Below are 13,806 nucleotides of genomic sequence, written 5' to 3'. Positions count from 1 at the left end.
GCCCAGGCTGCCTGTATAGCCTGCCTCACATCTTCCAAAGCCTTCATTTCAAGCCACCCTCTTCACTGTAATACTGAGGTCTGAATAAACTGATAGAAGGATGAAGATGGGAAAAGGGCTGACTGGAAAGAGGTTCACATTGGTTGTGCACAGAAAAGGCAGGGAGAAAGGAAGTCCCCGTTCCATGTCCCAACAGGGTTAAGTTCACTGGTCTGCCCCCCATCCTCAGTCAGAATGTATGTACTCTCAAAAGTCCAACCGTTGAACTGGGTTTCAAGATGGGTCAGCCCTGTCAACCTGTTGTCTTGAGCAACTGGAGGCTGCAGGTTTGGCATCAACTTGAGTCTGGCCAGGTCCCACGTGTATAAACAGAATTAAGCATTAGGCTCCGGATCCCAAGGCAGGGTCCCAGTAAGTGCCCAGCATTTGGTTTCTCAGGAAGTGGGAGACCTACACATCTTCTGGAAAGCTGTTGCTCAAATAAAACCTTCTCAGTAACCGTCATAACCCCCAGGGCCACAAGTGTGGATGACAGGCTTTGCCTTCTCTCACCCCTAGTCTCACCAAAAAGAAAAATTTGGAAGAGGCAAGCTGCACTGCTCCCCGCCGAGCAGCAGCAACCTCCCAGTTGGACAATATACCCTCTGTCCTCAGCCAGGAGATCCGCCTCTGGAGATAGCTCTGCCCCTCCCCCGCCCTTCCTGGTTCCCAGAGCCCAAACCCTTCCCTCAAGTCCCCCTGACCTCTTTGTGCCAGAACAGCCTACTCTTTCGATGCCCTCCTCCTGTAATCCCACACCCCAAGGATCTGAGCACACTGGGTCACAAGCATGGGATCACCCCAGACCACGGAAGAGGGGGTTCAGCCTTCCGTGCCAAGATGGGCTGCCCTCTGCATAGTTAAGGAAAACCTGCAAGAAGGGTCAGAAGGTGTTCTTCAACTTGATTCACCTTCACTGAAACCATCCTGGTTTTTTTTTCCTCCCTTTCCCCTTCCTTTCTAAAGTTCCCTCTGCTCTCAGCTGGTATGGTAGTCAGGATGCCTGGCTGGCCCCCCCATGCCATCCATTATAATTTCACCCTCTCCAAGCTGCCACCTTTATTTTTTCACTCTCCACCTTCCTCAACGTCCCTCCTGCAGCCCCCTTCCCCTGAGCTGTAAGTTCAGCTACCCATCTTATGACCCTCCCCCAATTCTTTGGCACCTCAAAATTTCCTTTTAGTGGGAATTCCCTGGTTGTCCAGTGGTTAGGACCTGGCACTTTCACTGCCAGGGGCCAGGTTTGATCTGTGGTTGGGAAATTAAGATCCTGCTAGCCAGGCAGCATGCCCCCCCACCCCCACCACACCTGCCAAAAAAGTTTCTTAGGGGTAGCAATACCAGCATGAGTGTGAGGCTCTAGCCCTGCCCACCGTTCTGGGATCCAATCAAGGATGTGTTCTCTGAGTCCCAGTCTCTCCTCTGGTACCTCTACAACCTACCCCCTTTGGTGTGCATCCCAGGACCCAGCCAAAGACCCTAACAAATTCTGGAAGAGGAAAGATTTTGTAAGAGCTGGCCTGAGGTTCGGAAGAAGTGAGTGAATTTTCGTATCTCAGTATCTCGATTACAAAATCAGATCTGGCCAAAATACACTAAATGGTCTTCAGCCCTACCCCTCCCCAGTAGGTTCGGATTCCTGTCCTCCGAATTCGAGCCCCTCCCCTTCTCCTAGTGCCTCCTGATCTCGTCCCTCCCCTGCTCCACTCCAATCCTTCACCCCTTTCTCCAAGGCCCAGTGACCCCTGCCGCTCTAATCCGAGACTGGCTATTGGACACCAACTCAGTCAAGAGCAGTAAGTTCAAGAGTCCCAGCCACACCTACCCCTCCCAAATGCCAGTCTCTGGGGGCCCTGCACTGTCACCATCCACCACTTCCCAACCTCTTCCCTGCTGCCAGATTAGAATCAGGTGCTCCACTCTGGTAATCAGAACCAGACTTCTCAGCCTTTGCCAAAGGCTAGATGAGCACAGAAAAGACCCAGATGAGAGACGAGCCAGTGAGGAACAGAGGGCCTTAGTGCTTGGCGTTGGGCATTGAGGCCAGGGCACTGGCTCCTCAGAATCCGCCTGACCCCCTTCCCCCCCGCCAGTTTTCATCATGGAAAATCCAAAGGGGAGGGGGAAAGAGGGAGAAACTTTCAGGAACCACTCACTGCTAAAGAACAGTGGGGAATCTGGGAATGGGAATAGATTGAGCTTCTAGAAAGACATCCCTTCCTTCCTTCTACCTTCCCCTCCAGGGCAGCAAGACTCAAACCAACCCCAGAGCCTCAGTTCCAAGAAGTGCCGATCTAGTACCAGATCCAGACACTGCAAAAATAGTGAATGAGATTAGAATGAATTTCCGTGTCCACTGGGAAGCCAGAAACTTGAGTTAAAAGTGAAGACTTTTTAAACAGAATTCTCCTAGGGAACAGGACAGGCCAGGTTCAAAGCACGGGGGTGTTTGGGCTCACTGGAGGGGCTTAGGGTTAGGGATGAGGAGTTGAACTTGACCTGGAGGTCCTCAGCTCTGAGTCCTTTGGGGGAGCATAAGTGGCATCCGAGAGAGGTCTCCCGTGGGGCAGAGGACCAAGGAAGCGTCCCCAGCGACTTGGGACACAAGTGACACCCGGTGCCTTCGTCTGAAGCCCCGATGGGACGGTGGTGCTAGCTTCACTAGGCCAGGCCGCGGGTGGCCCCTAATTTGGGGGTCAAGCCCACTCTCAAATACACTCCTGAGAAGGGGCCAGATTGAAAGAGGCTGAGGCAGTCCTCTGCGCCCTTGCTTCTGGTGCCTTCTGTCCACCTTTTCTTCTGCTGGCTCGTAAGCTTCTTTTCCCGTCTCTCTTTGGATCAGTCTCTGCGGGGCTCTGTTTCCTGTCCCTCTGTTCTCCGTGTCCACCTCTCTCCCCGAATTTCTGTCTCCGAGGGTCTCTGCCAGTCCCCGCATGCCTCCTTCCCAGCTCCTGGGCGCGTGGACTCGCCGGAGAAGGTGGGGAGAAGAGAGAGACGGAGGAGGAGGGGCGGGGAGCGGGCAGCACGTGGGGATTGGAGCCCGGGAAGGAGGGAGAGAGGGAGGGAGGAGAGCGCGCGGGAGGGAGCAGAGGGCGGCGCGGGGAGCGGCGGGGGCGAGCGCGGCGCGCCCGTCCCGCCTCCTCCGCCTCAGCGTCCGCTCGGCGCGGGCCCGGGGCGGGATGGGCTGGCCCGGGGGCTCCCCCTGCTGCTGCCCCGCCCCGCCGCGCCCCCGCCCCGCCGGGCGCCCCCCGCAGGTGAGTGGCCGCGAGGCGGCGGGCGGGAGGGCGGCGGCCTGTACGTCACGACGCGGCGGGCAGTGCCGTTGGTGGTCGCCAGGGGGCGCGGGGCCGCTGCGCGGGGCGAATGGGCGTGGGGAGCGGAGCGGAGCGGGCGCGCCAGGTCGGGGGTCTGGAGCCCGGGGCCCGAGGGCCGCGGCCGACAGAGGCCGGAAAGGTGACCAGGGGGCGGGGCCAGCCCACGGCCACTCCCCGGCCGGCCGTCTTGCCTTCGCGCGTCGGGACAGCGCTCGCCGCCGCTCGGTCCCGCCACGCACGCGCACCGCCCCCGCAGGCCCGGGACTTGGGCGGGAACTGGCCGGGGAGAGTGTGTATCAGGGTTTTCCTTTTCCACCTCACATCTGGGGAAACCGAGGCAAATGCGGCCTCCATCGTCAGTTTTCCAGATGACCCTGGGCACTCTCCTTTCCTCCCTGTCTCCTTCCCTGGGCCTCACCCCTCCTCCGCGGCTGGGCTCCCAGCTGCTCATCCAACCACAGCTATTTCCAGGAAGGGGGAGCGCGGGTGGAGGGGTTTCTCCAAACAAACCCAGGGCTTTGGAATGAGAGGGGCCCAGGCTGGGGGAGAGACTGACACAGGCTCAGGAAAGTTGCGGGCTGGAAGAGGGTCAGGGTCCCAGAGCTCTGGCCTGGCCTTCCCAAGCTTGCCCCAGGGAGCTGCTTTTCCTGTCAGCACTAGCAGCGGGCTCAGCGCTCTCCCACTTCTATCTCACTTGAGAGGCGCTGCACAGGGTGGGGAGGGACTCAAAGCCATCTTCCCTGGCCACCCAACACAGGGGCTAGTGAGCCACCCACGAGGTCAAGAACCAGGGTCCGAGGAGGTTGGGGACCTGTTGCCAAGCTAGGGGACTTTTCAGCCCCTGTGGAGGCAGCAGAAGTGGAGACAAGCCTGCTGGAGGAGTCCTGGTCGGGGTAACTGCAGTAGGAGGGGAGAAAGACCACCCACACCGGCACCACCACAATACCTTCACCTGCTCCCAGCAGAGCTGGGGCCTGGACCAGGCCGGGCCCGATTGCCCACACTGGCCAGGGGCCCGGAATGTCCTGGGAACCAGCCAGAGCTGGAGGTGGGAGTGGGTTGCGGAGCCAGTGCCCCTCTCCAGTTACTGGTTAGGCTTCCCTCTGGCCAAGGTACCCTGGGGACAGATTTCCTGACCTGGAAGGGGAATTAGAGCTTCAAGGGAGACATCTCAGGCTAGGCCCAGCCCAAGGAAGTGTCCTGAGTGGGCTCATCACAGAGGAGGCAGGGTTAGACCAACCTTGATGGGCACGGGGGAGGGAGAGGGGAGGCTGAGGGCCTGGTGGGAGAAGCCAGAGCTAGGGGAGTTGCCAGAGCCCTGGGACATTCAGTAACTACTGTGCAAATGTTGGGGGGGACAGGACACACACATTTGCGCATTCTTTCAAGCAGCTGGACTGTTCCACTGGACTGCTCTGGGGGGCTGTGATCCAAGACTTAGGGCTGAGAACCCCCAGGCTGTTAACCCCTAACATTTTTTGGAAGATTACTGTCCCCCCCCCACCTTCCAATGCCCCAGTCCACCTCCTTCCCTTAACTCCTGGGACAGGAAGCTGGCTGTGTTCCCAGGAGGGAGGCAGGAGGCCCGCGGAGGGGGGTGGAGTATGTGTTGGGAGGGGGGCCTCCTGTCCAGTCCTCCAGCCCTGGGACAGCTGCTGAGGAAGAAGAGCGGAGCTGGGGGAGCCATGAAGGTAGTACTAACGCTTGGGGTGGGGGGAGGGCTGGACAGGGAGGAGGAGGACCCAAGTGGCAAGGCTCCAAAGAGGAGCTAGGGACCCAGGGAGCAGGTGAGTGAAGGACTGTGTCCGGAGCAGGGCAGCTGGGGAGCTTTCAGGAGAAGGGCCTCAAATGCCTTGGGCTAGGGCAGAATAACTGACTCCTGTGGGCAGAGCAGTCTCAGCTGGAATTTGGCTTTCGATGTAGACGGTGGGGGAAGGGGCCAGTGCATGTTTTCCTCTTCCTGTTGCTTCCAACTAGTGAAACTGAGGCAGAACGCTGACCCTCAGGATGCAGTCCAGGTCCTGAACTGGCTGGGACAACGATTCCCAGCTCCCCCTCCCTCCCACTAGAAGGTCCCTAGAGAGCCTGAGAGTTCAGGCAGGGAGGCTGGCCTGGCAGGGACACGGCGTTCCCCTCTGGCCCTTGAGCCAGGGCCCTGAGACCTAAATTCCCACCCTGCCCCTGCCCCGCCCCACTGGGGGCTGGACCTCAGGATCCCACAGATCCCCGGATAGGGTAGATCCCAGGCCAGGGGGCAGCTCCAGAGCAGGATGGGGTGGGGGCAAAGATCCTGGGCTGACACTCCCAGCAGGGTAGATCCTGGGAATCTGATCTCCTGGCCTCCCCCACATCCTCCCCGCCCCCCACTTCCTGGAGCAGCGACCTGCCCCCTTCCCGCCTGCACTCCCCTCCACTTCCAGGGCTGGGCTTCTCCTCACACCAGCCAGACAGCCTACTCTCCACCCAAGGGAAGCGGCTGCCTCCGCCAGGCCGCTTCCAGGAAGCCCCGGGCCAGGCCCCAGCATTGTTCGGGCCCCAAGGCCAGCACCCCAGGCAGCCAGACAACCATGAAGTCCAGCGGCCCTGTGGAGAGGCTGCTCAGAGCCCTGGGGAGGAGGGACAGCAGCCGGGCCACCAGCAGGGTAGGAGTGCCCTTGACTGGGCAGAGGGGTCGGGGTGGAGGAGTGGGCAGTGGGGGAGGGGGCCAGAACTCCGGCCAGAGCTTCGTCCCAGTTTCAGCCTTCTTCCCTAGTCCCGTGTCCCCTCGTTACTCTGTCTCTTTGGAGCGGCCAGGGCTGTGACCTGAGCAGCAGAAGCCTGGGTGATAGCAAATCCTCATCAGCTCCCCTGTCACCTTCCCTGCCCTAGCCCAGGCCAGCCCTGCACGGGCAGGTATACATTATGGTAGGACCTTCCTGGGTACTATTTTGGAGCCCAGGAAGATAGGGGAAATGGGGCAGGGGTGGCAAAGGAAGGAAGGGAGGCGGCCAGGTCTTAGAAGTGCCTTAGACAAGGGGGCTTGACTTGCTTTCCACTGACATCATCTGCCTGTGCCATTAATACCAAAATGCACCCAAGTTTCCTAGTGGGTCTGGCAGAGTTGGTCCAGCCCAGAAGAGTTCAAGTTGAGTTTAATCCAGCAGCTTCAAGGACAGCCAAGGCACCAGAGGTGCTGCCTGCATCCCCAGGCTGGGGGGCCTAGAGGCCCCATCACTGCCTTTCCCCACATTTTTTTCAGCCTTACCCCTCAAAAAGGCATCTCAGGGCAACATAAGACAGTACTATGTATGGGGGAGGGAGGCCGAAACTTGAATGCCAGAGGAGAAGAAAAATAGGAGAGGAGACGAGGAGGTAAACGGTCCCCAGAGGATGGACGGATGGGAACAGTAGTCCTGGGCCGCGGGGGACATCCCAGCCGCCTTGCTCACTGCACTCTGGAAGGCCGGAGAGCAGCGGGTACACCCTCTCCCCTTTCAGTGCTGGAATCCCTCTTGAACCTTCTCAAGTGACTGAGTGCTTACTACATCCTGGAGCAGTAAGGCAGCTAAATATTTCCATGTCGTGCCTCCATCTGCCTCTCCCTCCAGCATGACCGCCCCCTCCTTACACAATTGCTGCCTGCTGCCTTGATGCACAATGAGTAAACATGTTGTTCTGACAGTGGGGGGAGGAGGGCGTGTCAGCTGCTAGGAGGACGGGGACAGTGGGCGCCAGGGAAGCAGGCCTGGCTGAGGACACTCCTGCTGGGTCATCTGGGTGCTCGTGACTGACACCCTGCATTCATGTCTGACCCCCTCCCTTCTTACTTCCTACAGGCGCCTCCTGCAAGGGAGGGCAAGATGGGAGGAGAAACAGGTTGCCTTCATAGAGGAGTCGGGAACACCACCCCCTACACCAGAACGGAAGCTCTAGGGTTTGGGTAACAGTGACCACAAGGGTATCACACACCAGGGCCACGTGAGGGGCCTAACTGATCCCTTGGGGAGGAGCTGACCCAGCTAGGGTGACGCAAGGGGCCGGGTTCTATGCACTGTTGAGGACAAGCACTATAACTGGTTGGAAACAGCTGTGGCCAAGTTCGTTTGACAAGTTTGGGGGCTATAGAAAAAGAAGACAGAAAAAGTGCTGTACTCAGGCCCGGCCCCGTTCTGGAGATGGACCCGTGGGAACTGACACCCTTGTCTGTCTGTCCCTCCACCCGTCAGCCTAGGAAAGCTGAGCCACATAGCTTCCGGGAAAAGGTCTTCCGGAAGAAACCACCAGTGTGTGCCGTGTGTAAGGCGGCCATCGATGGGACGGGCGTCTCATGCAGAGGTGAGGTGTCCCACCCTAGGCTGTGGCTCTGAGAGCATCACCCAGCGCCCCTGGGCTGCACAGCCCCAGCAGGCAGACCCCAGAACAGAGCATGGGCTGGGCACCGTAAGGGTGAAGAGGAACTGCCTCCCCTCCAAACAGCCCTTGCGCCCCCAGCACCCAGGAAGCCTAGTACTCTAAATTACCCTCTCACCTGACCTGGAACTGGGGCTTCCCTCCGTGCCTTCCTCCTCACCTGCACCCACCCTAGAACATTGCCCCTGGGTCCCCCACTCCCTGGCCTAGGCAGTAGCACACCCCTGCCATGTGCTTCCCTTGAACTCTGCCCCTGCTCCCGGACTCCAGCCAGCTCAGTACAGCTGGAGTCCGGGAAGTTTCAGGACCTGGGGAGACAAGAGAGCCACCCCTTCCACTGCCCCAGTAGGCCCGTGCTAACACTCTCCTCCCCTCCATCCCCTCTAGTCTGCAAGGTGGCAACACACAGAAAATGTGAAGCAAAGGTGGGTAATCTGATGTGGGGAGGGGGGCTTGAGGTCCCTTCCTCCTCTGAAATGGGCTTCTCCTCCCCTCTACCCCTCTCATCATTGGGGAACCCCTGCTGGGTAACAGAGGGTACTGTACTGGGCCCTTTAAGAACCACCCTATTCCACCCCCTGGAGGACTGGCCCAGGCGGGTGGACAGCAAGACAGCACGTTTGTCTTGGTGCTGTGCCCAGGCTGCAGCTGGCGCGAGGACGGGGGGTGAGGGGGTGGGTGTAGGGAAGAGGAGGAGAACGAGGAGGAGGAAGGGTGGGATGGGTGGGGGTCAAAGCAGAGACTGGTGGCCGGATGGGCTGTGCCTTCCCTCTGGGGAAGGGTCCTCAGGATGTGTGAGTGGGTCTTGTCCTGGGCCCTGGAAAGGCTGGGCAGAAGATGCAAGATGTAGGCAGCACCCACTATCCATTGGCAGCCCCGTCTCTGAGGTGCCCTAGTCCTCCTGCAGTGTGAGGGGTCCTAGGCCCTTGGAGCTTGCTTTGGGGAGCTGTGTGCCCAGGGGCGGGGTCTCCCAGTGAAAGAGGCCAGTGTCTGTCCCTGGCTGTGGCCTGCCTGCCTGGCTCTATATATAACTCCTACCCTGCAGCTGGATGAATGGGGGTCTGTGTGGGCAGGGGGCTGGGAGCCAAGAGTAACATGTTGGGGGCCCAGGGGTGGGAGGCCGAGAGGCCAGAGGGGAGGCTCCCTTAAATAGAGGGACCTCAGTTGCAGCCTGTGCCCATCTGCTGACAGCCCCTCCACTTTCTTGCTGAAGCTGAGGGGTGGCCCCATCCTTAAGCCCAGGAGAGCCCATTTCACCAGCAGCTCAGCTCCTCACTCCAGTCTCCTTCCAGGTGACTTCGTCCTGTCAGGCTTTGCCTCCCGTGGAGCTGGTGAGTGTGCTCTGGGATGGGGTGGGGGATCCAGAGAACCAGGTTGCAGTGTCCAGAGGTCTGGTGGCCACAGACGGGCCCCAAGAAGTTCCCTTGAATGGACTGCTGTGCATAGTGGCCATCCTGAGACAGTGGAAAATTTTTGAGCCCTCTGCTCTCGCGTCTTGGGCCTGCTCTGGCTTAGAACTCCTCCCTCTCTCCCTGCCCCACCTAATACATCCCTCACAGGGACACACACAAGCCCTCCCCACTGCCCCCAGGCCCAGACTGGTCCTTGCCCCTTGCCTAACCACTCCCTTTTCCTCCCCCCTCTCCCTCTAGCGGAGAAACACCGCCCCTGTGAGGCGCATAGAGCACTTGGTAAGGTGAAGCTGCAGGGGGGCTTGGGGGGGCGGAAGCAGATAGCTGTGGGACTAAGGACCTAGGTCTCTCCTGGAGCAAAATTCATGGAACTCTGGAGTGGGGAAGCCTAGAGTGAGGGGCACAAAATATGTGTGCAAAATCTCATCTCATCCACCAGGGATCCACCAAGTCTCTGAACCACTCAAAGCAGCGCAGCACTCTGCCCAGGTAAGTAGGGTGCCGGTTGTGGTCCCATATGAGCCCTTTCCTCATACCCCACACCTCAGCCCAGGGCAGTTCCCCCCAGCAAAGCTCTCTAGGACAGCCCACCCCCAAAAGGTCAGGACCCAGGGGGCCTCACCTGTAGTTGGCCAGACACCTTTCCATCACACCAGCCTCCCGCCCCACACCCTCTCCCCGCCCCGCTCTTAACACAGCTTCGCCCCCTCCTCCCCAGGAGCTTCAGCCTGGACCCGCTCATGGAGCGCCGCTGGGACTTGGACCTCACCTACGTGACGGAGCGGATCCTGGCCGCTTCTTTCCCCGCGCGGCCCGACGAGCAGCGACACCGGGGCCACCTGCGCGAGCTGGCTCACGTGCTGCAATCCAAGCACCGTGACAAGTACCTGGTGAGAGGCGGGACCTGTTTCAGTCAGCCAATGAGAGGGCTGGGAGGGCCAGCAGGGCCCGGCGGCTCCCTGACGTCAAACCTGTGGAGGCGGGGCCCCGAGTGGGCGGGGCCCCGGACGCTCCACGGAGCAGACCTAGAAGGCAGACAACTGACGAGGCTGTCAAAGTTAGGCTGGGCCTTAGTCACTTCCTCCTTTTGGAGAAAGACCCTTACTTAGGGTCACAGCAGGTGACACCTCCAAGAATCACCACGCCTCGCTGCCTGGGGTCACTTCACCTAACGCCCTAACCCACTTTTCTTGCAGCTCTTCAACCTTTCAGAGAAAAGACATGACCTGACCCGCCTAAACCCGAAGGTAGGAGGGAATTAAAACCATCACCCCCAGCCTTCTCAGTATTAATAGTAGCACTTGCCCATATGATTTGTCACTTGGGACAGCCCAAAGCATGGTGCAGCAGGTATCCACCCATCATCTCGGTGAGGAAAGAGTTGAGGCTGTCATCGATACAAGAACAGGCCCCTGACCTTGTCTCCAGGCACCTAAACCCTATCCCTCTTCCACCCCACTCACCTCTTCTTTGGTGGCCACCAGCCCCAATTCCACCCCTGTACCCCTCAGGTCCAGGACTTTGGCTGGCCTGAGCTGCACGCACCCCCCCTAGACAAGCTGTGCTCCATTTGCAAAGCCATGGAGACCTGGCTCAGCGCTGACCCGCAGCACGTGGTCGTATTGTACTGCAAGGTGAGCTGGAACTTCAGGTTCACAGGACTGGGGGCCCTCAGCAAAGGGCCCCAGCAAGCCCTCTATCCCTCTTTGTCCTCAGGGGAGCAAGGGCAAGCTCGGTGTCATCGTCTCTGCCTACATGCACTACAGCAAGATCTCTGCAGGGTAAGGTGCCCCAGCCCCAAGTTCCCACTTCCCCAGGGACCCTCCCTCCAGCTGGCCCTTGATGAGCCCCCCTCCTCTAAAGCCCACCTCAGGGTCCAGAGCCATTTGCTATAAACTTGAGCTTTCCACCTCCTTTTTCTCACTTGTACTTCACCACTTTCCTAGGGCTGCTATAACAAAGTGCCACAGACTAAGTAGCTTAAGACAACAGAATTTTGTTGTCTCAGTTCTGGAAGCTAGAAGTCTAAAATCAAGGTGTCAGCGAGGCCACACTCCCGCTGAGACTCTGGGAGTGGCCTCTTCCCAGCTGCCGGTGGTGGCCAGCAGTCCTTGGTGTCCCTTGGCTTATAGGTGGACCGCTCCAGTCTCTGCCTTCATCGTCACATGGCCTTCTTCCTGTGTGTCTGTGTGTCTGTGTCTCTTCTTCTCTTCTTCTAAGGACACCAGTCACATTGGATTAAGGGCTCACCCTACTCCAGTATAACATCTTAATTAATTACATCTGCAACGACCCTATGTCCAAATAAGGTCACATTCTGAGGTACATATCTTCTGGGGGGACACAATTCAACCTGTTTTTGTTGTTTAGTCGCTAAGTCATGTCCAACTCTTCTGCCACCCCACGGACTGTAGCCCGCCAGGCTCCTCTGCCATGGGATTTCCCAGGCAAGAATACTGGAGTGGGTGACCATTTCCTTCTCCAGGGGATCTTCCCGACCCAGGGATCAAACCCATGTCTCCTGCATTGGCAAGTGGGTTCTTTACCACTGAGCCACCGGGGAAGCCCCAGTTCAACCCATAGCATGGTCTTATTGTCCCATTTTACCGAAGAAGAAACTAAAACTCAGGAAACGGTTGCCTGCAGCCCAACAACTAGTAAAGTGACTGCTTGTGGGGTTTCTAGTTCTCTTCACCACCACTCTGAACTTCCTCTAAACTTGCGGGGAATCACACCACTCTTCCCTCCCCTGGAGCTTAGGAAAGGGAGACCAGGATGTAACCACCCCCTTAGCCCCCACACTGGCCCCTGTCTCCCCAGGGCAGACCAGGCGCTGGCGACCCTTACCATGCGGAAGTTTTGTGAAGACAAGGTTGCCGCAGAATTGCAGCCCTCCCAGCGCCGGTGAGCAGCCTGGGTGGGGATGGGCCAGGCGAGCAGGTCCCTCCGTGGCTGCCCAGGCCAAGCTTATCTCATTCATACAGCACACCTTCCGGGAGCACCTCCTGTGTGCTCGGGGCTTGTGTCAGGTGCTGAGAATGCAGAACAAATCCAAGGTCTCTGCTCTCACGGGGCTTATTTACATGCTGGTGGGGTAGAAGGCAACAGACCTATGAATAAATAGACAAGATCGTTTGTGATGTTAGCCAGAGCTATACAGAAAATAAAGCTGAGTCTTGCGATAAAGAGGGACTCACGGGATAGTCAGGGCCCATTGCTGTATCACGTGAGGCCGAGACCTGGAAGGGGCTTCCATCCCCCTTAAATCCCGCCACCAGGTACATCACCTACTTCAGCGGTCTGCTGTCCGGGGCCATCCGCATGAACAGCAGCCCTCTCTTCCTGCACTATGTGCTGGTGCCCGTGCTGCCAGCCTTTGAACCTGGTGCAGGTGAGTCTGCCTGGAATGTGCTCTGTGGGGGTCACTGTCCCCCACCCCCTCCACTCACCACCCTTCATGGACCTTCTCTTTTTTGCCCTCTAGGTTTCCAGCCCTTCCTCAAGATCTACCAATCCATGCAGCTTGTCTACACATCAGGAGTCTAGTGAGTGCTCTGTTACCAGACCCCTTCTCCCTGAATCCCTGTTTTTCCAGCCTTTCCCGGACAGCTGGGCCTCTAGCTCTAGCCACTGCACCCCAAAACTAATAGCATCGTAGAATCCGTTTTACAGATGGGGAAGCTGATGCTTAAAGGGCTCGCGCTCAGGGAGGGCTCAGTCTCTGATCGCCCAACTCCCTCCTGACTCTTCACAGCCTCCGGTGCATCCAAGTGCCCCTGATTCAGCTCTGCCCTCTCTCTTCCCCAGTCATGTTGCAGGCCCTGGTCCCCAGCAGCTTTGTATCAGCCTGGAGCCAGCCCTCCTCCTCAAAGGCGATGTCATGGTGAGGGGGCCTTAGCCACAGGGAGAGTCCTGGGGGTGGGGTTGGGGTGGTGGTGAACGCTGCCAGCTGCACCGTCTCTGGAGAACCATCAATTCGAGGCAGGTTGGAGGGCAAGGAGGTTGTCTTCCTGATGGGGAGGTCACCTTGGAGTTGAGGCAGAGCAGAGCTGCACCCAGATAGTCCCCAGGGTAGAAGCACAGAGGAGTTGTGTGTGGACACAGAGCCTGAATGCTGGTCTCCCTCCCCTCACACAGGTAACATGCTATCACAAGGGTAGCCGGGGGACTGACCGGACCCTCGTATTCCGAGTCCAGTTCCACACATGCACCATCCATGGAGCACGGCTCATTTTCTCCAAGGACCAGTTGGATGAGGCCTGGGCCGGTGAGTTGGAGACAAGTGACCTGGGGGCTGGAGCCCGGGTGAAGGCAGGCAGATGGGTAAGGGCAGGGAGGGGGGCACCTGCTCCTCACTGTCCACTCCCCACAGACGAGAGGTTCCCCTTCCAAGCCTCGGTGGAGTTCGTCTTCTCCTCCAGCCCAGAGAAGATCAAAGGTAAGAGCCAAGCCTGGCAGGGGGCAAGGGGCAGGGGTTGTCTCCCTGCTCCTCACCCCCGGGGCGCCCTTCTATAGGTAGCACCCCACGGAATGAGCCCTCCGTCTCTGTCGACTACAACACTGCAGAGCCCGCAGTGCGCTGGGACTCCTACGAGAACTTCAACCTGCACCATGAGGACAGTGCGGACGGTGTGTGGGGTGCCCCCAGAGGG

General features: G+C 58.7%; 1 protein-coding gene across 1 annotated transcript in view; it reads left to right on the top strand.

Annotated features, from left to right (window-relative positions):
• Positions 1-5,023: 5,023 nt before the first annotated feature.
• The window catches only part of TNS2 (tensin 2), a 14,360-nt gene continuing 5,577 nt past the window's right edge, over positions 5,024-13,806 (top strand). Inside the window, 19 exon segments of the mRNA XM_052640258.1 lie at positions 5,024-5,044; positions 5,774-5,995; positions 7,559-7,667; positions 8,130-8,167; positions 9,035-9,073; positions 9,395-9,433; positions 9,594-9,643; positions 9,873-10,044; positions 10,351-10,401; positions 10,666-10,788; positions 10,871-10,935; positions 11,975-12,058; positions 12,433-12,545; positions 12,639-12,699; positions 12,909-12,948; positions 12,951-13,037; positions 13,292-13,421; positions 13,527-13,592; positions 13,670-13,783. Coding sequence (XP_052496218.1) covers positions 5,039-5,044; positions 5,774-5,995; positions 7,559-7,667; positions 8,130-8,167; positions 9,035-9,073; positions 9,395-9,433; positions 9,594-9,643; positions 9,873-10,044; positions 10,351-10,401; positions 10,666-10,788; positions 10,871-10,935; positions 11,975-12,058; positions 12,433-12,545; positions 12,639-12,699; positions 12,909-12,948; positions 12,951-13,037; positions 13,292-13,421; positions 13,527-13,592; positions 13,670-13,783 — 1,609 coding nt within the window. The 5' untranslated portion in view covers positions 5,024-5,038.

This window comes from Budorcas taxicolor, chromosome 5, assembly GCF_023091745.1.
Source record: "Budorcas taxicolor isolate Tak-1 chromosome 5, Takin1.1, whole genome shotgun sequence".
NCBI classification, from domain to species: Eukaryota; Metazoa; Chordata; class Mammalia; order Artiodactyla; family Bovidae; genus Budorcas; species Budorcas taxicolor.
This window is presented reverse-complemented; position numbering and strand designations above follow the sequence as displayed.